The 23,261-nt window shown below is 38.2% G+C and overlaps 1 protein-coding gene across 1 annotated transcript; it reads right to left on the bottom strand.

Moving 5' to 3' along the window:
- Positions 1 to 318: 318 nt before the first annotated feature.
- prpf3 (PRP3 pre-mRNA processing factor 3 homolog (yeast)) lies at positions 319 to 18,221 on the bottom strand. The gene is made up of 17 exons (XM_039694487.2): positions 17,998 to 18,221; positions 15,730 to 15,887; positions 13,811 to 13,941; positions 13,456 to 13,611; positions 13,067 to 13,147; positions 10,878 to 11,140; positions 10,607 to 10,725; positions 10,325 to 10,512; positions 9,200 to 9,366; positions 8,924 to 9,006; positions 8,640 to 8,783; positions 2,991 to 3,090; positions 2,514 to 2,627; positions 1,870 to 1,988; positions 1,673 to 1,750; positions 1,491 to 1,552; positions 319 to 1,191 (listed from the first exon to the last, which is right to left on the bottom strand). The coding sequence occupies exons 2-17, from the start codon at positions 15,872 to 15,874 to the stop codon at positions 1,042 to 1,044; spliced, it is 2,100 nt and encodes a 699-aa protein (XP_039550421.1). The 5' UTR covers positions 15,875 to 15,887; positions 17,998 to 18,221; the 3' UTR covers positions 319 to 1,041.
- Between the last annotated feature and the right edge of the window lie 5,040 nt (positions 18,222 to 23,261).

The raw sequence follows: 23,261 nt of genomic DNA, 5'->3' as shown, positions 1-23,261 counted from the left end.
ACAAGAAAATGCTTAACCATTTACAGTATTCTAAATGATGAAAATGTGAAATTAATTATTTTTTATCTTCTGTGACGGTGAAAAAGCCACGTCACGTCAACTACCCATCTATATACACATATACATATATATATACACACACATATACATACACACATATATATATATATGTGTGTGTGTGTGTGTGTACGTATATATATGTATATATGCATATATATATATATATATATATATATATGCATATATATATATATATATATATATATTACAAATATTACAATTAAGAAAACTTTCTCAACAAACAAAACAAACAAGAAATTTCTTTTTCACCTAAGCTTTAATGATGCATTTGGGTTGGTTGCACTTTTTGCATTTGAATTCTTGACATGAAAAGGGGGGATAAGAGTATGAAAAAAAATGTGCCATGAACATAAGCAGCCATGTGTTCTTTCACTTTCTATTGGACATTTGAGTAGGTGAACCAAAATAAAAATCCTTCTCCGTTCATTCATAACTCGTTTGTGTTAAAGTGAAACCAATGGTCTTGTATCTGCTCTCAAAAATGTCTGTCCAATCAGTAACAAACTACACACAGTAACAACCAAGTTATTTCAGGGGTGAGGCTTGGTTACTGAAAAGACTGCATCAAAATGGTAAGAACACATGATGCAGCACTCAAACCAGATGGATCCAAGGTAGAAATCACACATTACATCAAAGAATGCACAGCCTACATTAAAAAAACTGAGATACAAAACCAGTGTCCATCCTTGTTCAAGCTGCCACCACTGTGAAGTTCGGTAGCAGTACACACAATGGTAAACATCCTAGCTCATTTCTTAAGCCTTGCATTGTTTCACACCTATATTGCAGGTATGCAAAAGACAATCATCCTCTTACACACTCAAACTATATTTACATATACATCTTTATCTCTGCCAGTCTTTTCCACCTCTCTCTCTTTCTCAAAAAAAAAAAAAGTGTAAAGTCCACATGTCACTTTCCTATGTTGTTGTTCTTCTTCAGAGTTCAGTCTGTATCTCAGTCGTCAGTTGTCTCCAGAACACTCTGACTCAGAGCCAAGTCCCAGTAGTGTTCGGTGCCATGCTTCTTAAAATGTTCCCTAGCCATGTTTTCCGTAGGACACTGCTTAAATTTAACCTCCCCGTAGCTACGTTCCTTGGCTGTACCCTGAGGAATAATATATATAAGTACACAAAGAATTAATAAGAAAAAGGAAAGAAAAACTTAATATTTATTTCATATCACAATGTCTACAGCATTAAAAATCATTATTTTTGCCATTTATTGCTGTAAAGCTGCTTTGAAACAATCTATATTGTATGAAGCTATATAAATAAAGGTGATTAGAGACCTGAGTGAAACACCATTTGTAATAGAAATAATCTATTTTTGCTGAGTAATGATATTAATGCATAATTTTTGGTAAATGTTACGTTTAATGACATATGAAACGGGTGTGCATTTACCTCCCAAACCAAGGTGCATTTATTATTCTTCCTGGAACCCTCATCATCTGAATCTTGAGGTTCTAAAAAAAGAAAAAGCATGGAAGGTCAAAGGTCAGCTCCAAATAAAACAGCTAATATCCACAGCTAATAAAAGACAGACCATAAATGTTTAGTCTTCAGTCACTCCTATTTCCACTTACCATCTCTCTTGGAATTCGGCTCATCCCATTTAATCCTACTCAGCATCAGTCGTTTAAACTTCTTCTGTGACTTGGGTCCTACAGGGAGGAAGGAGTCAAGTAAAGATAAATAATGATCATGAAAAAAAGAATAATAATAAAAATAAAACACATCTGTGAAGATAATCTATAGAGATTTCCATATCACATTCACCAACCTCCCTCCACTACTACAATGTTGAGGTCTCTGTGCAGTACTACAGTGCCAGTAAGGTACAATTGGTTTGCATTGGCCTCCACCTTAAACTTCTTGGCTGGGTTATACAGATTTCGGATTCTGCAAGCAAATCAGATAAACCACTTGATTAAACAACAGAATATAAACGGTCCATGCTATATGCATGTTGTTGTGTGCAAGCAGCAAGAACAATGCAATTAAAAGTTGACAAAGCTTAAAGCTGAAATCTTGAGAGCAAACAGAAAGAATCTATATTGAATGTGAAGAAAAAGTACAAATTTGGACTGTGATACAATAGGCCTTAGTCAAGTAGCACCATATTTAATTGTTTGGCAAGAATGAAAACGAGGGGGGTATCACGTGACCCATTGACAGAAATGGCAACTTGAGACCTAAACCTTGCCTACTCAGCACCGAAAAAAATCATCCGTTCAAGTTATAGCTTCGGTATAATTTGATAATACCTGCTCCCTGAGTTCATTTACCAGCGTGTGATGGCTAAACGACAGCTTTTACCATCTTGGCGAGCTAGGTCTTGGTGCAATTCGCTTCAGCATGGTTTGCTTTTCCACTGCAGTTAAAAATCTGAACGCAAGATTTTAGCCGATTAGTCATGTTTTGTACCTGTACACAGCAATGTGAACCCCATGACTCAAATCCTCCTTAAGTTTCTTCACCTTCTTCTCTTTCCTTTGTTCTGTTGTGAGTTTGCGTGCTGCATTTGCCTCCTCGTGGGCCCTAAGAATACACAATAAAACATCATTCTATACAAATCAAACATGAAAGAACAAAGGCCTGTATTTCAAAGAGTTAAAATTTCATTTTTTAAATTTAAATCATTTTAGAACTTATTTTCCAAAGCCAAGCATGCAAAATGTGCACATTTGGATTCATGACGGGTGAGAGAAATGCTCAAGTTTGTTTGTATAGCGCATTTCATTTGTTTGTTTTATACATTCATTCCTGATCTGAATACACTTAAATATAAATGATTTGTTGTGGAGTGAGGGAAACTAAAGTACATGTTAATAATGATTGTAAATGTGCCATTTTGAGCAGTTGGCTTTGATACCAATCCTTTGTGCTTGTAAAACCACTCACTTCTGCCTCTTGGCCATTTGTGCTCTAACATGAGCCTCCACTTTAGTGGGGTCCTGCACAGCTTCCGTCCCCAAAACCCTCATCAGATTAGAGATCCGCACTGCACACAAACATTAACGCATGAAGATTGCATACACAGAAAAAAGTACAGAGCAGTAATCTAGTGGTTACTTTGTAGAAGCTAAAATATACTGGGTTCATACACATTTTTACCAATAAATTCATGACTTTTGAGGTAATATTCATGACCTAATGTTCCATGAAAGTCTATTCATACATGTAAAATAAGAATAAAAATCCATGTTGAAATTTATTAGTATATCTTAACTAAAATGAATGACTTAAACGATTTGTTTTAATAATAGGTAGAATGGCATGTGTGGGGTGAATGTACTGATTCAATATACTGACAAGTGTTTTGGTGTAGACAACCAATGTGGTGTATGGGGACACTCGCCAAGTTTTTGGCAATTTTAGTGCAATAAGCCACAAAAAAGAACTCAATTCAACAGAACTCAAGGGGTGCTTCTCAATATTCCTCCTCGCTCCTCCGTCCTCCCTCCTATGACCCGGAAACCGATCGAGCTCAGCCATCTTGAAGGACATCTTAATTCTCTAATTGCACCGTGAGGAGTCGAGGATCGAGGAGTGAGGAGGCTTCCTGAGGAGTCATAAGCGAGGATACACAGGTGCATCCTACGCGGAACTGTTATATTGACTAAACATGGCGCACGTGCAAATTCTCCTCCCCCTTCACATCGGTCACAATCATTTTAATTTATACTTTACCTTTGCAGTTTATATAAACCACACATCTCAGATATTTCAACAGTATAGCCTATCTTTATTATTATTTATTATGAATTTATTAAATAACCAAACTTCAACAACATAAGGGCAGATCCTTTTAGCGCTGCTGATGACACTGTGGAGTGACGCTCGAGTGATCAAGTATTCCAATGTATATAAAAAAGCTTTTATTTGATTCCTCGGTCCTCCTTTCCTTTCCTCGCTTCCTTCCCTCGCGTCCTACAAGGGGTGGAGCTGAGACGCAAGGAAAGGAAGCAAGGAAAGGAAACGAGGATGCACAGATAAGAAATGAGAAGCACCCAAGTTGTTTGTGAGGCGGCTTTACGTGTATGCGTAAACATGGCTGAGAGTGCACAGAAAAACGCCTCACAGAGTGCACGAGTACATAATGGTGTAAAATCGCTTAAATGTTTAAATTGCAAAGACTTAAAGACATGAAAATCTCAGCATGCAGGTCGCTTGTAGTGCAGACACAATGTGCTAAATTGTGAAGCCATTTGTGCATCAGATAGACACAACGTGGTATGGATGAATCACTGACACGGTTTTAAATGACTGATTTGATAAGATATTCTGAACGTGTGGATTAATTTACTGATCTAACCAACAAGTTATAGTGAATTTCCCACATTACAAGACCGAAACATGTGGAAATGAGTAAATCTATGTGCAATACCCGCACCAACATTCAGACCCTAATTAAACATATAGGCTATTATATACTGAACAAATTATAAATGCAACACTTTTGCTTTTACCCCCATTTTTCATGAGCTAAATTCAAAGATCTGAGACTTTTTCTATGTACATAAAAGGCCAATATTCCTCAAATATAGTTCACAAATCTAAATCTGTTAGGCTGCATTTACACTGCAGGTCTTGATGCCTAAATCCGATTTTCTGGCTATATCAGATTTTTTTGACGACCTGCTTACATCATCTTTTAAAAGTGACCCATATCCAATTTTTGCATTTACACTATACACTGCTGAAACTACCAAATGCAGACGTTCTGACCCGGGAAATTAAGTAAAACAGCATGAAATTCAATGGATGCAGATGCGAATAAAATTATCCAGATAAAATTTCTTTCCACAATATTTTGACAAGTCATCAAAATATTGGTCTCGTACAGCGGAGAAAAAAAGAGGAGAGGCACTGTAGCCACAAGCACTTAAAACGATGCCTCATATATCTCATGAAATGTCTTCAAATACGGATTTATTTCTGTAACAACCCTGCATTTTTGCCTGCACTCTTCGTCCCAAACACTCAAAAGACATGAAACCTCCGCATTGCCCCACTGTGTGTGTGTCCTTTCTTCAATCGCGCGGCTCGCGCCTACAATCGTGCAGTTTTTAATGACGCACGACTCGCATTTACTGGGGAATATCCGATTTGTCTGCTTACATGGCACACGCAAATGCACGCATCCGATTCATATTTATTACCACATATGAATGAGGCCTGAATCCGATCTGAGAAAATCGGAATCCATGCGTTTTTTTCCTGCTGACACATTCACTGCTCATATCCGATCTGTGCCACATGAGAGGAAAAAAAATCGGATTTGGGTCACTTGAACCATGCAGTGTAAACAAGGCCTTAGTGAGCACTTCTTTGACGAGATAATCTCACAGGTGAGGCATATCAAGATGCTGAATAAACAGCATGATTATTGCACAGGTGTGCCTTAGGCTGGCCATAATAAAAGGCCACTCTAAAATGTGCAGTTTAAAAAAAAGTGTCAAAATCTGGCGTGACCACCATTTGCCTCACGCAGTGCAACACATCTCCTTCGCATAGGTTCAGGTTGTTGATTATGGCCTGTGAAATGTTGGTCCATTCCTCTTCAATTGCTCTACGAAGTTGATGGATATTGGCAGGACCTGGAACAAGCTGTTGTATACGCCGATCCAGAGCATCCCAATCATGCTCAATGGGTGACATGCGAGTATGCTTGCAACATCAGGCTTTGCATTATCATGCTGCAACCTGAGGTGGTGGCCGTGGATGAATGGCACAAAAATGGGCCTCAAGATCTTGTTGCGGTATCTCTGTACATTAAACATGCCATCAATAAAATGCATCTGTGTTCGTTGTCCATAACATACACCTCCCCATTCCATAACCCCACCGCCACCATGGGCCACTCGATCCACAACGTTGACATCAGCAAACCGCTCACCCACACGACGCCATACATCCATACATCTGCTCTGTACAGCGAAAACTGGGACTCATCCGTGAAGAGAACACTTCTCAAAAGTGCCAGACGCCATTGAATGTGAGTATTTGCTCACTCAAGTCGGTTACGACGAAGAACTGATGATTTCAGGTCGAGACCCCGATGAGGACGACAACCATGCAGATGAGCTTCCCTGAGATGGTTTCTGACAGTTTGTGCAGAAATTTAGTTATGCAAAGCGATTGTTGCAGCAGCTGTCCGGGTGGCTAGTCTCAGACGATCTTAAGAGGTGAAGATGCTGGAGGTCCTGGGCTGGTGTGGTTAAGTAGTCTGCGGTTGTGAGGCCGGTTGGATGTACGCCAAATTCTCTGAAACACCTTTGGAGACGGCTTATTGTAGAGAAATGAAGATTTAATTCACGGGCAACTGTGATGGACATTCCTGCAGTCAAAATACCAATTACACGCTCCCTCAAAACTTGCAACATCTGTGGAATTGCGCTGTGTGATAAAACTGTAAATAGAGTGGCCTTTTATTGTGGCCAGCCTAAAGCCAAGTTCACACTACAGGATTTTAAGCCCGATTTATGCCCGATTTGCAAATCGTTGAGCTCGCCGACAGGTCAGGGTGTTATCGCGTGCAAATCGCAGGGGATTAGCGGGCGATGAACGCTCGCCAATCTGTTAGTAATATTAAAGAGCCAACAACGCAGCGAAGACACTCGCAGATGCGTCGCCGAGCCCAGAAAAGTATCTAGCATGCTAGATTTCCAGAGCCGTCACGCGACTCAACCTCAGTGATGTCATGAATACAGCCAATCATAGCAACGCATGGGTTGAAGTCACCGGGTAAATCTTATGTTTTCTTTTTTTTTTTTGCTTTTTTTCTCCTCAGAGCAAATCATCACGCAAACAGTTTGAAGCACTAGTTTCTGTCTGAAGTCCATATTCACGTGTTGTGTTCTCTTCTTCGCTGGGTATTGGCGCACGTGCTGTTTCGCATCATTTCTGTTTAGTTTTATTGCGTGTTTTTTCGTGACAAAACGTGGTTTGTAGACAAGATAGAATCGTTGGGTGACAGAGTTGTCATCAACTCGTTATTTATTTGATTATTTTCAGGATATAGACCGTACCATAGTACTGAAACAGCTCTCATTAGAGTCACAAATGATTTGCTCTTATCATCCGATCGAGGTTGTATCTCTATTTAGTGCATCGTCAGCTCGTGTAGTGAGTTACCTCCTGTTGTGGATCAATCACGTTGTATCGTGTGGTGTGAACAGCTCAACTACTTGAACACCCCTGATTTCACTGAGAGCAAGTCATGTAGTGTGAAGCACACAGTTCAGCCCAACGTTTTAAAATCATGTAGTGTGAACAAGGCTTAAGGCACACCTGTGCAATAGACCAACGCCACTTTTGCGTCATCGAAGGGTAACGCCCCCTTTTGGGGGAAAACACCTCTATACTGTCTATGGGAAAACATACGGATTCCCATGAGAACAGAACTCGCACTAGATCTGCAAAGTTTCTTGATAGCAAAAATGGCACAAACTTAAAGAAGCTAACGTTACTGAATACGGGGTTACAGAGGTGTCCCTTTGAAATGGTCGAAAACTGGATTAATGACCCCACACAGCGGCCAAATATGGACTATTCAGACATCTAACGATACCACTATCTCGTGGAATCACCAAGTAAGTAGCCTTTTTTATTTATTTATTTATCATTTACACACTCACAGTAGCCTATGACAAACTACTAGACGATGAGGCCATGTCACTTGGATCATATTTAACTTGATTTACGCTATTGACAGTTTTGTTGTCGACTAGCTATTAGAAAGACTAAGCTGTTATATAGCAGCTAACGTTACCTTATTAGACTATGTCAATAGCTTAAATCAAGTTAAATATTATCCATTCATCGTCTAGTTTGTCATACTGTGAGTGTTAATGAAAAAAAAAGGCTACTTACTTGGCGATTCCACGAGATAGTGGTATCGTTAGATGTCTGAATAGTCCATATTTGGCCGCTGTGTGGGGTCATTAATCCAGTTTTCGACCATTTCAAAGGGACACCTCTGTAACCCCGTATTCAGTAACGTTAGCTTCTTTAAGTTTGTGCCATTTTTGCTATCAAGAAACTTTGCAGATCTAGTGCGAGTTCTGTTCTCATGGGAATCCGTTTGTTTTCCCATAGACAGTATAGAGGTGTTTTCCCCCAAAAGGGGGCGTTACCCTTCGATGACGCAAAAGTGGCGTTGGTCTATAATCATGCTGTGTCTAATCAGCATCTTGATAGGCCACACCTGTGAGGTGGATGGATTATCTCAGTAAAGGAGAAGTGGTAACCAACAGATTTAGACAGATTTGTGAACAATACTTGAGACAGGCCTTTTGTTTACGTAGAAAAAATCTTAGATCTTTTGAGTTTAGCTCATTAGCTCAGTGTATTAAACGTCTTTTTAAAAACGTATTCCAAAACTTTTCAAAGCCTGGAAATAGGCATTTTAAAATTAAATGATTTCTCATGACTGTACAAACTCTCTATATATACCCAAGTGTTCATGAATTATGATGTGAACAACCTTTAATAGAAACATTCTGGTTGTTTGACATATTAAACATTTAAATCTGGCTGGTGATGTACCTTTGGGTTCAGGTGGCGGCATAAGACCCAATCGGACCTTTTCCTGCACCTCTTTCTGGCCTTCTCTACGTGTCTGTCTCCTCAACTTCTTTTGTTCTTTCTTAGTCAAATACACACCCAGAGTCACTGGCTTATCTGTATCCACTTAGAAAGAGAAGCAAAAAAAGAAAGACAGAAATAGAAACATTAAAAGGTTAGACCAAATATCTGGATCAATGGGTCTTTTGAAATTCAACCAGTTTCTATCTGCAGAAGGTTTTGATGTTTAATGCATGCATGAATACCTGGAGGGGCCATCTGAATAGGGTGTTCAAGTAGGTTGGTGACTCCATGCAATTCAACCTCATCTAAGTTTGTAGACGCAGTTCTGAGAAAAAGAACAGATCTTTCACTCATTTAAGTTATTAATTATCAAAATGAACTGCCAGATTATATGGAAAGACAGCCTTAATTCTTCATAATGTCAATACGACTTCGGAACGATAATTCCCCCCCCCCCTGAATCTGTCTTGTATATTTTATAATTTTCTGTAGCAGATATGAAAGCTATTGACTCTTACAATTCTATGTGGGAAGGCAAGATGTAGGAGTCCCACCACTCTATACGAGGAATCTCGCCTTCTCCCATCTCTTTCTTGGGGGCAATAAGAGCAAGTTTAGTGGAGGCCTGTATGCCTGTCTTCTTGGCAGCCTGAGCAATCTCCATCTGTAGCTTCTCCAGCTGAGCCTGAGGACAGGAAATAACATTATTTATCATCTATTCACCTTTGGCTAAGCCACGCCCTAGAATGTAGATTGACCAATCACAGCGCAGCCAAGAACGAGCTCCCACAGAGGTCGGACACTTTTTCACAGCGCTCCATTGACTTTCAACACAGGCGTCTCATATTTTTGGTCTCGGCAGGCTATTACCGTCGTAGTTTTATCCAAAATATGGTTAAACATTGTGCCCCGGGCATTTGTAAAACAGATACGCGTTTCCCAGAGAGGTTGGAGGGGGGTGTCCGTTTTTTCCCCCCATCACAAAACGGAAGTAAAATCCTGACAAGTGTCGACTTTGAAAACTGTGTGGATGTCCTCAGTCAGCTAAACCCTATAGAAGTTATACTAGTTAACGTTAGACCGTTTAATAATGTTTTAGGTTATGATTTCGGTTCTCATACAGGTTGTTGATACGCTAGCACACACTGCTTTGTAATAACGATTATAGAAGTGAATAGAGACCTACCCAGCTTTGCATGAACAGTGTTGCTCCCTGATATTGTTAGTCCCAGCCTCCGTCTCGATTAGCAGGATCTGCGGTGGTTCTTATTTTGACTGTGACCGGTAACGTTATGCTTTTGCCTCTATTTTGGATGCCTTGTTGTTTCTTGCGTTTCATCTGTATGTCTTGAATATACCCGTCGAATGCATATTGCAACCGCTTTTGCCTACTTCTATCGGACACTTTATTTGCTGCTTTTAGTGCTTTATAAAAGTTTGATAACATTTCAGCAGGAAGAGCTGTTACAGCATAAGCCATGCAGAGCGCAGATGAAGTTTGACGGATGTAGCAACAGTAACTAAGGGGGGCAGGGCTTAGCCAAAGGTGAATTATTGAGCTACGTTTTTTTTTTTTCCAACTCAAATTTTTTATCTATGATTTTTTTTTTGTCAAAAATAAAAAAAGGGATACTGTTGCCCACCTTGGTCCGAATACGCTGGGCGATCTTCTCAAAGCGCCCCTGTTCATGGAACCTAAAGCCTTTCTTGGCTCTCTGTGCAGGTGTAAGGGCCACACGTGAGTCGAAGTAAGACGTGGATTCAAGGTCATCGCTGGGTTTTTCCTTTAACTGCTGCCGAAACTGTTCCCTCTTCACTGCTCTGATGTTTGCTAGAGACAGAAGGGAAAAAAAGAAAACATTAGGAAATATATATTTCGAAACAACAAAATGCGAGATTCATATTTCTGTAGTAGTGTGTGGTACCTTTTAGAGTGGGCATACGATGTGTGAGCTCAACTTCTTTCCCACTGGCATCAACAGTTCGTCCAAGCTCATCCAGAATGAGGGGAGTTGGCTTTGTAATCTCACGAGGCTCCACTTTACTATAAGCAAATACGAGAAAACTTTTAACCTCCTTAACATGAAAACACATTGCAATTTAATAAAAATGTTCCTAGGAAACATGAAGCCTTTTCACAATATTCTTTATTATGTACATGAAAGATAGTAATTTCGACATGTTTACAACACTCACGGTGGTGCGATGCCCATGGCATGCAGGTTGGCCAAGGCTACCAGGTTATGTGGCCCTGTGTTGCCCAAAGCACCCAGAATTCCTGGTTTCATGGCCAGTGTGGATTGGATCTTGGCCTGCAGCTCAGCTGCCTTGCGGGCTTTCTCTATAGCGTCATTCATGAAGTTAGCAGCCTGAGAGGGAGCGATGGACTGCGTGGCACCCCCCGCTGGGAGGTTGGAACGTGTAGAACTAGAGTCCGTCTGAGATTGCGTCATTCTAGGCTATAGGAGAAAGAACCAAATTTGGTATCCATTTTTAAAGCTTAGATGACAAAAATGACAGACAATTAGGGACCAAAAATAACAACATAAGAGATAACAACATTGCAACTCTGTACCAGTTATAACATGACATTTAATATAAACATTAAAGTTAAGGGCTACACTTGATTATTTTGATTATTGATTAATGTGTCAATTGTCTTCAATAAATCGTTAGAGAAAAATAAATAGTAATTTATTATTAAAAATGTATAATTGCTGATCGCTTATAATTGCTGATTGATTTTTTAAGTTAAAACCTCCACAGAACTGGAGCACATCTCATCATAAATTTTGCTAATTTAAATAATAGTATGTGTGTGTGTGTATATATACATTGCGCGGCGTAAGGGTGACGTGATAAAAGAACGGTTCTCTGGTTCTAGTCCAGCAAAGAGTTGGTGCCACTTTGGAACCAATTTTCCTGGCCGAGAACCAGTTCTTTGGCTGTTGAAACACAAAGAACTGGTTTGCGAGTACGCACCGGCTCCAAACCGGCTCTCAAAATGCTTTGGTGGAAAAGGGGCAATAGTGTGCCTTTAAAGTAAAGACTACAGTTAATAAACTATGAATTAACTGTGAACTAATAGCTAGCAAATGATTTATAAGCACTTTGTTACTGTACACATTTATTAGTTACAGGTAAAATTTTAAACCTACATTTAACTTCTAACAAGAAATATTTTATTGCGCATATATTATATTGTGAAAAACAAACTTACCTGTGATTAATTTATCAACAATCATAAATGAAGTGAACAATAAATGCAAGGTATTTCTATGATTCCTTAGAGTTAGGGCTGGGCAGTATATCGAGTTTGTACGATATATATCGATATATTATTTTTTTAAACGATACTGAATGAGGCAATATTGTTTATATCGATAAAGAAGTTTGATATGAGCACATCTGAAAAATAGTAGAGGTCACAGTGTGAGTTGCTGTAATGAAAGTAGCTACATAGTAGGCTACAATTTGTCCTAAACATGACACAAGCTTATATTAAGGGCTTCAAAATAACTGGTAAGTTATAGTTAAGTTTAAAGCAGCTTGTGCAGTCAGATGCTCTGACAGATACTGTTGCTGACTGACAGATAAATACTTGTGCTGTTTAATGTGTTTGGGATGTGGTGCTTTCCTCAGTGCTAAACTAAAATTTAGCAGGTATATTCTCCATCTGTAAATGCTAGAAAGTAAAACAAATGTCCATTTCACTGTCAGCAGAGGACGAGCTTCTGCAAATTAATCTCCAATCTCCGCTAAAATTCAAGCTTCCGTGAACGAGCGCCGCTGTCAAAAAGACAGAGCACAATAGAATAGTATATGTACTATAATATGCAACAATTCTGACTAAAATAAACATTGCTAAAATATTTCTTGTTGTGCCATTTGTGGAATTTTAAACATACAAGTATATTTTTATGAAAGTGACCATTATAATGGGGTAATCAAATGCAGGCTAATATAATGTTTTTGTTTTTATTTTCACTTTTAGTTTAGCCTTTAGTCAATTTAAAAACAAAATATTTTTGCACATAATGTATTGCATAGCCTATATTACATTAACTATATTTGTTTCCATATCCTTCAATATCAACATTTGAAGGATAAAATCAAAGTTCAAAGTATCAAAGTTTGTAGGATATCATTGGGCAGAATATGAAATATATATATATATATATTTTTTTTAAATATAAAGATTTTCTTTATCTAAATAGAAAAATTTAGAAAGTACCGAGATATATATTGTATATCGCCATTTAAACAAAAAATACTGAGATATGATTTTTTTTTAGCCATATCGCCCAGCCCTACTTAGAGTACTTTTGAACACACAGGTAGTACAGGGCCATTGCTGTAAATAGGTGTTTGGTATTTTCTATTACCTGTGAGACAGGAGCCACAATACTAAGCTGTTTCTTTCTCTCCTCAATCTGCCGTGTGGCTGCTTCCATCATTTGCTTTATCTGAAAATAGAGTATCACAGATAGTATTTACACTTGAAACAGGCAGTCCATCAAAAATATTAAATTATGAGCAATTATGTAGTGTCCTCTAAAAAAAAAAGCTGTTAACTTTCATCCTTGTGCAGCACTAAGGAACATCTGTTTTACCCCAGTGCTTACAAGTCATTACATGTTCTAAATATTGCAGTAATCATACGTCATCCCATTACTCATTTCATTAAATTGCCAACATTTTATTAAAGTGAACCTGTATGTGCTCCATCGGATACCTCTGTCTAGTGTCTTCTTTTACTGATGGTGTGTGTTACCTGCATCTTGGTAAGCATGCCGGGACTCTCTGTAGGGGGTCCAGGTAAAACAGCTGGTTCATCCACCTCCTCAAAGCGAGGTACTCTCTTCTTCTTTACCCCTGTATCCACACTGTGGCCATCCTTTACTCCTTCCACCTCATCTCCAAACACTTCCTAAACAAAGGACAGAGAGGAAAAATAAAATAAATGAAAAAAGAAGACATTGTTAGAAAAACTTTACGTAAACATAACTTTTTCCTTATATTAAATGTCAGTTTCATAAAACAATCACTCAAAATTGATTCAGAACAGACTTTATTTCCTTAATAAATGTTCATTCTTGCTCAGACATTGGAGGTACAGAAAACTCTACCTTTAGTTCCCTTTTGCGGTTCTTCTCTCCAGCTCCTTTATTGCCACGGGAGTTTTTGCTTTCCTCAAGAGCTTCAAACAGACGCTCAACAAAGCTGCTTGCTGAATCATCAAGAAACGGTCTTAGTTGGTCTAAAAGAAGATAGGGATTGATCTTCATTAATAAATAGTCTCATGGAATTATCACTGCCGTATCAGCCGTATCAGTATCAGCCGCATAATAAAATTCTCTAACATCCGCTCTAAAATTATGAATAATTCTTCATAAACCAGTGCTGCCATTGATGTCATTTACACTGGATGTGATAAAGCAACCGCAGCAAATCCATTTGTTCTTTGTGTAAGAAGTAGCATGAGCGCATGAAGTACTAGGCCTTCAATATTTTCAATGGTGTTGCTATAGCTTCAGATGGAAAAATAAATAAAAAGAATGCAGTGCGAATGATTAGGTGAATAGCAAAGAACAGCAAGGTCAACAAAAACAACTAGAGAGTGTCTATGTGTGTGTGTGTGTGTGTGTGTGTGTATTAAGGGTGGAACGGTACATGTATTCGTATTGAACCAAAACGGTACGGGCGTCACGGTTCGGTGCACGAATTTAAACAGAGAATACACATTATAAAAATAAATAAAACTCGCGTGCATATTAATTAATGTAATGCGGAACTACTGTTAGATACGCGGGTTCTTAGGGACACATAATCTGTACCATCGGCTAGCTCTGAACCGTCTATGCTCTGAACGCGCGTTATTTCAAACGCCCGTTCAAACGTTGGCTTTATATGCGCATCCTCGTTTTGGACAAGCGTCGAACTAGTCGCAAAAGACGCGAATTTGGCGCTCTTCGCGTTTGGTGTGACCGCATAATGGACAGGCTGCGATGTCAAGATGTGTGTGTGTGAGAGTGAGTGTGAGAGAGAGACGCAATAGAATAGTGGAAACAAAAACTGTCCTTATATTTGTGTACATTCCCAATAAAACACAACATTGTGTTTGTCACACTGTAAACTCTTAACAAACTGTAACCTACAACTGTCACCCAACCAAAATCACACACACACACTGTTTTAAAAGCAAAACATATTTATCCAACTCCATTTCAAAACTGTCTGTGGGTCCCATCTTTTGGACATTCGTCATATTGCATTGTTTTTAATTTCTGGTCCTCGGAGCACTAATCTTACACATTCTACATTGATTAAAAAAGAAAATCGAATGTGTTTTTAATGGTAGAACTATTTCATACAGAAATCAATTATTCATAATTCAGATGAGAATAATGTTACATTGTTAATTAATAATGTTAATTAAAATTAAGGGAAACAAATATAATGATCTGAAATTTAGCAAAATAATTTAATTAATTCAAAATAATTTTAAATTAATTCAGGAACAATTACTAAACATATCGCAAGGTCTTTTTGTCTTTTTATTCATTTAATTAATAAACTAATTATATATAACTATTGTCAGTGCACTACAAATTAACTGGTTCTATGCCTTTATTAATAAAACTTATTTAAAAAATACAATTTCTTCTGTATTTTTGTTTTGCTTTTCCCTCCATTGAAATGGAATCGTACCGAACCGTGATGTCTGAACCGAGGTATGAACCTAACCGTGACTTCTGTGTACCACAGTTCCACCCCTAGTGTGTATGTTAGAACCCTATGTGATGTGGTTCAACCCAGATCTTGCGAGCTCCTACCACAGCAAAAATCACACAGTGCATACACATGTCCGTTTTTATTTTATTATTGAAATATTAATTTATCGGCCATTATAACTGCCGATATTTTAGAAAATGCCTAATATCGGCCGATAATATCGGCCTGCCGATATATAGGTCTGGCTCTAATAGCAGGTACAGATATAACTTATATCAGTACCTGATGAATACATACAAGGTAAACATCTTACCTGTGGTTTTTCTCTTGTCCAGGCCTTTTCCCACACAGTGTAACGCTGCTGTCACCACAGTGGGTTCAGAAAAACCAAGGACCTTCTTTACTGTGCGTTCCACCCATGGCCTCAGCTCATCAACCTCACGCTTGGGGAGAGACATACTGAAGAAATATCTAAAAGACAAACAAACAAAATGTAATATTAATCTTAAAGGAGAAGTCCGGTGCAAAATGAACCATCAACCGTTCTCTGAGATTTGTTTTCATGATAATCGAATGTAATAGTTTTATCTCTAAAAACTGTTTAGCGTATAATGCTAGTATATGGGGGCAAAACATAAGTAAAAATAAATCGCTAGTTTATACCATTTTAACAAGGCTCAAAATAGCCCCACACTAACACAGTAACATAATAAGGGTCCCTACAAAACAAAGCATTGAGAACATTTAATAAGACATTTTACAAAGACATTCCACTTCGTGTATACAGTCAGGAGCCATCTTTGGAAAACGGTCTCAATAAGTCAAACCACGAATGACGTGGCAAGTGAGCTGAACTGTATGAAGTTCAGCCAATTTCTGAACTGTATGAACAGCTTCCGTGGTTCGACTTGTCGAGAGTTTTCCAAAGATGGCTACTGCCTGTATACACAAAGGGGACTGTCTTTATAAAATATATTCTTATTAAACGGTCCGTACACTTATAAAGTTCTCAATGCTTCGTTTTGCATGCAAGGACGCTCATTATGTTACTGTGTTAGTGTGGGACTGTTTTGAGCCTTGTTAGTGGTATTAATTTGCAATTTATTTTTAATTATTATTTGCCCCTATATACTAGTGTTATACGCTAAACAGTTTTAAGAGATAAAACTCTTTATTTTCGATTATCATGAAAACAAATCTCAGAGAACGGCCGCCTAGGTGCCAATGTGTTAGACCAAATGTTCATTTTGTTTAACCCTCAGGTGCTCTTCGTTTCGGAGTCACACTTGTTATATCTTCCCAGTCAAAAGTGACCGGACACCAAAAAATGTAATTTCCTCCATCCCAGTAAAACCAAAGCAATTTATTTTTGTTCTATAATATTTATTCTTTGTAATTTAGAATTTTGAGACAATTTGATTGAATTTATTCATTTTTATGCAATATTTATTGTCTATTTTGCCATGGAAATATATATATATATATATATATATATTTCTATATATTTTTTTTTTTCAAAAAAATTATGAATGCAGTACTTTTTTTATTATTATTATTTAGAAAGGCTTTTATATGCTGATTGTCTTATTGTTTTTAGTATTCTGTAGCTATTATTGTTGTTCTTTTATGTAGCACTTTGGGATTCTTTGGAATGAAAAGTGCGTTAATAAAATCTATTATTATTTATTATATTATTTTAGTTTAATATAGAGTCTAGGCCTTCAGAACAAAAATATGTTTTGATGGTGTAATCACTAGATGGCATGTACAGCTCTCTATGGAGAAGCATGTGAATTCCCCAGATGTTTATGAACACATTTTTTTTGTGGATTTGAATATATAGTTGAAACAATCTCAAAAACGATTTTTTATTAAAAAAAATGTATAAAAAAAATGTAAAAAAAAAAAAAAATTGTGCATTTTTGTGTTTGTCAATTTCCCATTAATTTCCTATGGGGGTCATTTTTGACCAAAGACCACAAGTGTGACTATTTTTTTAAGACCACTTAGCATGCTCAGATCATGACCTCAATTTTTGTGTGTTCATATACATAATGCCATAAAAGTCACCAAGTTTCGTAACATTCTGATGAAGCTGTGATTTTTAAAAATTTAAAACATACTTTTTGTAATCAAAATTTATTGGTGTGTATGTGTATAAAAGTGTGTTTGTATGTGTATGTGTGTGGGTGGGTTTGTCTGTTTTGCACTCTAGATGTTGTAGAGTGTCACCCCTTACTTGTTAGAATCAGTGAAATTTTAACTTACGTGCTGTGCAAGATTCCGTTCAATCGTGTTGCGTTATTGGCCTCAAAAGTTCATTAAAGTGGATCTAAACTTAACTTAAATCTCTCAGAATGTTACCAAAGTAAATGCACTGCAAAAAATATCATACTGTCCAGTTATTGACAGCACAACCAAGTTGCCGTCGTTATATTACAGTAGCTAACAACTATAATCGTAGCAACGATAATCAAATGCCGGTAACTGTTAGTTATAAGTAAGTTATGTTAATGTTATTGTGAGTAACGTTAATGTTTTAAAGAAGGGTGTCGGTAGCAAACGAAACGAACACACTTACCTCTAACTTTATTCAGCTGTTTTACAGCGAACTGGCAAGTTTCCTCGGTATCTAAAATGCTCGTCTTTTCTTCCTCCACACCAAATAACTAAAATAAAATGAATCCGGTAGTTGTGTAAATAAGGGGAGGAAAAAGAACTGAAATATTTCTAGACTTTTCTGTTCCCACGGTGTTCGCTGAACGTTTTCCAATGGCGAAACGGAAACGGAAGTTGTTGGTAAATGTTTCCTCCGGAAAGACTATTGATGCCGGCACACTGCTGTCATCTGTCGACCTGGAGCGGAAAATGTCGTTTTTTTGTTCAACATAACCTGCTTAAAATCATAGACAGTAAAATCATAGACAGGCTATGGATGATACTGATATCATTACGTTATTAACCCTTTAATGGCCTAACACGGGAAAAGGGGAAACACATTTCTTTGATGACAATTTAGTTTTTGTTTACTAAAAAAGTGAAAATGCCTATGTTATCATGCTATGATTTTTTTTTTCAATTTCTGTTCAACAAGGCCTTATATTACATTATATTACATTATAAAATATAGTTATAAAATATAGTTATTGTTTGATAAAAACACAGGCACGTACTACAAATGAACACTTAAAGTTTTTTTCTAGGACCTATCATTTTCGTACAGTTGCACTGAAAGTGACAGAAGTGCAAATGTTACAACTTACCCCATATGCGGGGTTAATTGTAACAGACAGAGGGGTTAGTTGTAACACTTGTGTGTAACACACATAATTCAGTACTATTTTATTTGTATAGTTTGATATTGTTTGTGCATCTGTAGATAGATATCCATACATCCATCCCTCACCCAATCATCCTTCTATTGTGGATCAATATCGTCGATAGAGACATAGAAAAGGGCTGCACAGTTTTGCAATAAATAATAATAAATAAAATTATAAATATTGTAATTGCAATTAAATTAGATTTGTGTGTGGCAGCTGCATGTACAATTATTATTATTAACAATAATAACAGTAATAATAATACAAATGTGCTTAAAATAAAAATTTAAAGGGTTTATTGCATTAAAAACAGGCCATATTTTTTAATAAATAAACAAGTTATCATTCATAGTACACTTAATTTTAAACATTTTGAATTCCAACATTTTTTGTGAAAGTCCAACAAAGTTAAATGTATACTCAAACCTGAAAAGTTGTGTGGCTCCTTTTTCATTTGATTATCATTGTACAATTTGCAGTTTAGATGTAACACTGTGTTACAACTAACCCCGCTGTTTATTACATATTTTAAGCCTAGGTAACAGTCGCTAGGAATTGCTGACATGTTTCAAAATGGTACTATGTTTGAGCCAACAAGCAATTTAAAGTTAGATTTGGAAACGAATACACACAACTCGGAAACCGAAAAAAACCTGTGATGAAAAAATTTACTTGCATGGTGTCAAAACACTCTTTGTCCAGTATCTTCACGAAATATAATCAAAACTTTCCGCAAATTCGCAGGAGATCGTCTTCTGGCAGCGAGAGAAAAAGAGCAGAAAGAAAACCTGCTTGATCCTGACTGACTATGTAAAAAGTCTGTGTTACATTTAAAGGGTTAGTTCACCCAAAAATGAAAATTAAGTCATTAATTACTCACCCCCATGCTGTACCAACCCCGTAAGACCTTCGTTCGTCTTCGGAACACAAATTAAATTAAGATATTTTTGATTAAATTTGAGAGCTGTATAACTACCACATTGGCTCGCCAATGTGGTAGTTATACAGCTCTCAAATTTAATCAAAAATATCTTCATTTGTGTTCCGAAGACGAACGAAGGTCTTACGGGGTTGGTACAGCATAGGGGTGAGTAATGAAATGGTTGAATGAAATAGAGTGGTGGACTTAGAAATTTTGACAGTGGGTCCTGTCTCGACTTTTTGACTATTTTAGAATAACCTGTGAGAGCTTTAGGCTGGCTGTCTATGGGCATGTGTAACGGAGGCCAGCTAGTAGTTGCTGTGGGAGTAAACCTCACTCCCCAATCTCAATAGGCGCTCTAGCGACAGACGCTAGAGGCTGCAGTCTTTAGCCTCCTTGCTAGAGCGCCCGACTCTCACGCCGGAGACCCGGGTTCGAGGCCCGCTTGGAGCGGGACGAGTTGAACCCGGGTGTGAGGGGTTACATTGGTGCCGTGACCCGGATGAGAGTGAGGTTTAGGGGGGTGAGTGTAACGGAGGCCAGCTAGTAGTTGCTGTGCGAGTAAACCTCACTACCCGATCTCAATAGGCGCTCTAGCGATAGACGTTAGAGGCTGCAGTCATTAGCCTCCTTGCTAGAGCGCCCGACTCTCATGCCGGAGACCCGGGTTCGAAGCCCGCTTGGAGCGGGGCGAGTTGGACCCGGGTGTGAGGGGTTACACATGCACAAACATGTCCTTAAAACAACCCTTAACGTTCATTTAAAAAAAAAAAAACTGTGCAACTCACCGAGTGGTTGGTGGTGTTCTATGATGATTAAAAACAAATATATCGGCGCAATGTATGCTTTAAATCTGTGTTGTTTGCTATAGTGGAACTATTTTTTTCAGATACCTCACAACCGCGTATAAACTTCCACACGATACTTGAGTCTGAAGCGTTAGCACACTCCCGACCACTTGATGGCGACAACCAGGACGCTGTACGGAACACGGTGTCTAGCGTACCGTAAAAAAATATCACAGACACAGTCAAATATGGCAAGACGGAGAACTGAGCGAAAAGACTACAACCAAATGTAAACAGACCCCTTTCCGTTTTCCTACCTAGCGCAGTAATATCAACGAGCACTAAGTCCTCCAGCAGACATTAATGCAATTTAAAAAAATGACAAATAAAACACGACAGAAGCGGTATTTCGCTACGCTACTTGTTTCGGAACATCAACGAACACCACCAACCACTCAGTGAGTTACGTATACAGTTTTGAAAATGAACGTTAAGGGTTGTTTTAAGGACATGTTTATAAATGCCCATAGACAGTCAGTCTAAACTAAAGCTCTCACATGCAATTCTAAAATAGTCAAAAAGTCGAGACAGGACCCATTGTCAAAATTTCTAAGCCCACCACTCTATTTCATTTAAAACAAACTACAAAATAGACTCAAGGTGTTAAATACCGGAATTATCCTTTAACCCGCGTTAGGTTGTGCCCCGCACTCCCCATCTATTAAAATACTGATATTCTGGTCTAACTCCTCCCCGAACATTCCGCTGTCCTGTATCTTGCTCTCTCATTGGCTGTCGGTCATCGCCGATGTAGTTTTCAGTCAGAACACTTTTCACACGGCAGGATTTTTGGAATTTGAATCGCCGACAGGTTATGATATTTAGCATGCCAAATATCTTACAGGCGTCGGCGACTCATTCGCAATTTTCTCAGATCATGTCTTTGCTCATTCACACTGCGTGATTGTCAATCGCGTGAACAAGCACCGATTTGCCTGTGATTTCGGGCATTTGTCAGCGATTTCTCAAAACAAAAATTTACTTTTCCCTGGCCTAATACATGCCCTTCTATTAAGCGGCTCATCATTTACTGTGGGTTTGTGGATGAGGATCCCCACAATCCTTCAGTACCCGCCAAGCCTGAGCCTGTTCATGTCATACCTGCCAAGCTTGAGTCTCTTCACGTCATGCCTGCCAAGCTTGAGTTTCTTCATGCCATGACTACCAAGCTTGAGCCTGTTCATGTCATGTCATGCCTGCCAAGCCTGAGCCTGTTCATGTCATGCCTGCCAAGCCTAAGCCTGTTCATGTCATGCCTGCCAAGCCTGAGTCTCTTTAAGTCAGGCCTGCCAAGCCTGAGCCTGTTCATGTCATGCCTGCCATGCTTGAGTCTCTTCACGTCATGCCTGCCAAGCCTGAGTTTCTTCATGCCATGACTACCAAGCTTGAGCCTGTTCATGTCATGCCATGACTACCAAGCTTGAGCCTGTTCATGTCATGTCATGTCATGCCTGCCAACCCTAAGCCTGTTCACGCCATGCCTGCCAAGCCCGAACCTGTTCACTTCATGCCTGCAAAGCCAGAGACTGTTCATGTCGTGCCTGCCAAGCCTGAGTTTCTTTAAGTCATGCTTGCCAAGCCTTAGCTTGTTCACATCATGACTTCCAAGCCTGAGCTTGTTCACGTCATGGCCACCAAACCCAATCTTTGTCACGTCATGGCTGCCCTGCCAGAACCATTAGCCAAGACAACCATCTTCTAGGTCACGAACAGTGTTGGGTAAGTTACTCTAAAAAAGTAATTAACTACTAGTTACTAATTACCTCTTCAACAGTGTAATTAGATTACTGTACTAATTACTCTCTCTAAAAAGTATTTAATTACTTTTAATTACTTTCAAAATCCCATATCAATTTCAACCAGCTGAATAATACAAGGATAGACAGGAATCTGTTTTAATTCTTTCAAATAAATACTATAAAATTGTATGAATTATCCTTAAACTGACCAAGGTTGAGAAGGTTACATTATAAAAACACACTTTTTAGCATCAGACAATACATTTTGATGTTAAACCCACTATTTTTTTATTTCTGATCTCATGACATTTCACACTTTTTTCATACATATTTTACAATAATTCATACGAATTTGTACGAGTGCGGTCGTATAATTTAGACACCTCATAAAATGCATACAAATCGCTGTGAGATCGGATTGATCTATACACAGTATTTACCTCAAATACATCAGAAGTAACTGTAATTAAATTACAGATAAATGAAGAGTAATCCTTTACTTCACATTTTCAAGGGAAAAGTAATTAAATTACAGTAACTAATTACTTAGTAATTAGTTACACCCAACACTGGTCACGAAGTGAGTGTAATCCACTGTATTCCAGTAATCCTGTGTCACAATCATATTATGTTTTGTCTTGTCTATCTAGTCTTAGTTTTTATTAGCTGTGTCCCAAATCAGAGGCTGCATCCTTCAATGGACTCGAAGCCCACGAAATGGGATGGTCTAGCTAGCCTACGGAGGATTCTTCTTGTGTGAGGATTTCACCCCTGCCCCAGCAGAGCAGTGCATACCACTATACCTATGTAGGCTTCTGAGTTATTTATTATCTTGCTCTTTATTCTGCTCTTATTGACTATGAGGAAAGACAGATCAAGACATAATGAGGCTGAGTTCATTTGCACACTCACGATGTGTGTATGATGTCTATTTTTTTTTTTGTCCCCATTGTGAGGGCATTTGAATAGTGCTGCATTTGTGAATACATATGGATTCATTCAAGTGTTGAATT

This window comes from Pimephales promelas, chromosome 12 (genome assembly GCF_988280905.1).
Source record: "Pimephales promelas chromosome 12, fPimPro1.hap1.1, whole genome shotgun sequence".
In the NCBI taxonomy this organism is placed as follows: domain Eukaryota; kingdom Metazoa; phylum Chordata; class Actinopteri; order Cypriniformes; family Leuciscidae; genus Pimephales; species Pimephales promelas.
Note: the sequence above shows the minus strand (reverse complement) of the source record. Positions and strands in the feature narration are given on the sequence as shown.

What these genes read in the sequence shown, in the direction of transcription:
- prpf3 (XM_039694487.2), bottom strand. Translation starts at nt 15,874, where the DNA reads ATGTCTCTCCCCAAGCGTGAGGTTGATGAGCTGAGGCCATGGGTGGAA. An exon ending in TATTCAGATGGCCCCTCCAG is followed by an intron (nt 8,784 to 8,923) that starts GTATTCATGCAT and finishes TCTCTTTCTAAG; the next exon opens with TGGATACAGATAAGCCAGTG. An exon ending in CATTGTAGTAGTGGAGGGAG is followed by an intron (nt 1,751 to 1,869) that starts GTTGGTGAATGT and finishes TCCTCCCTGTAG; the next exon opens with GACCCAAGTCACAGAAGAAG.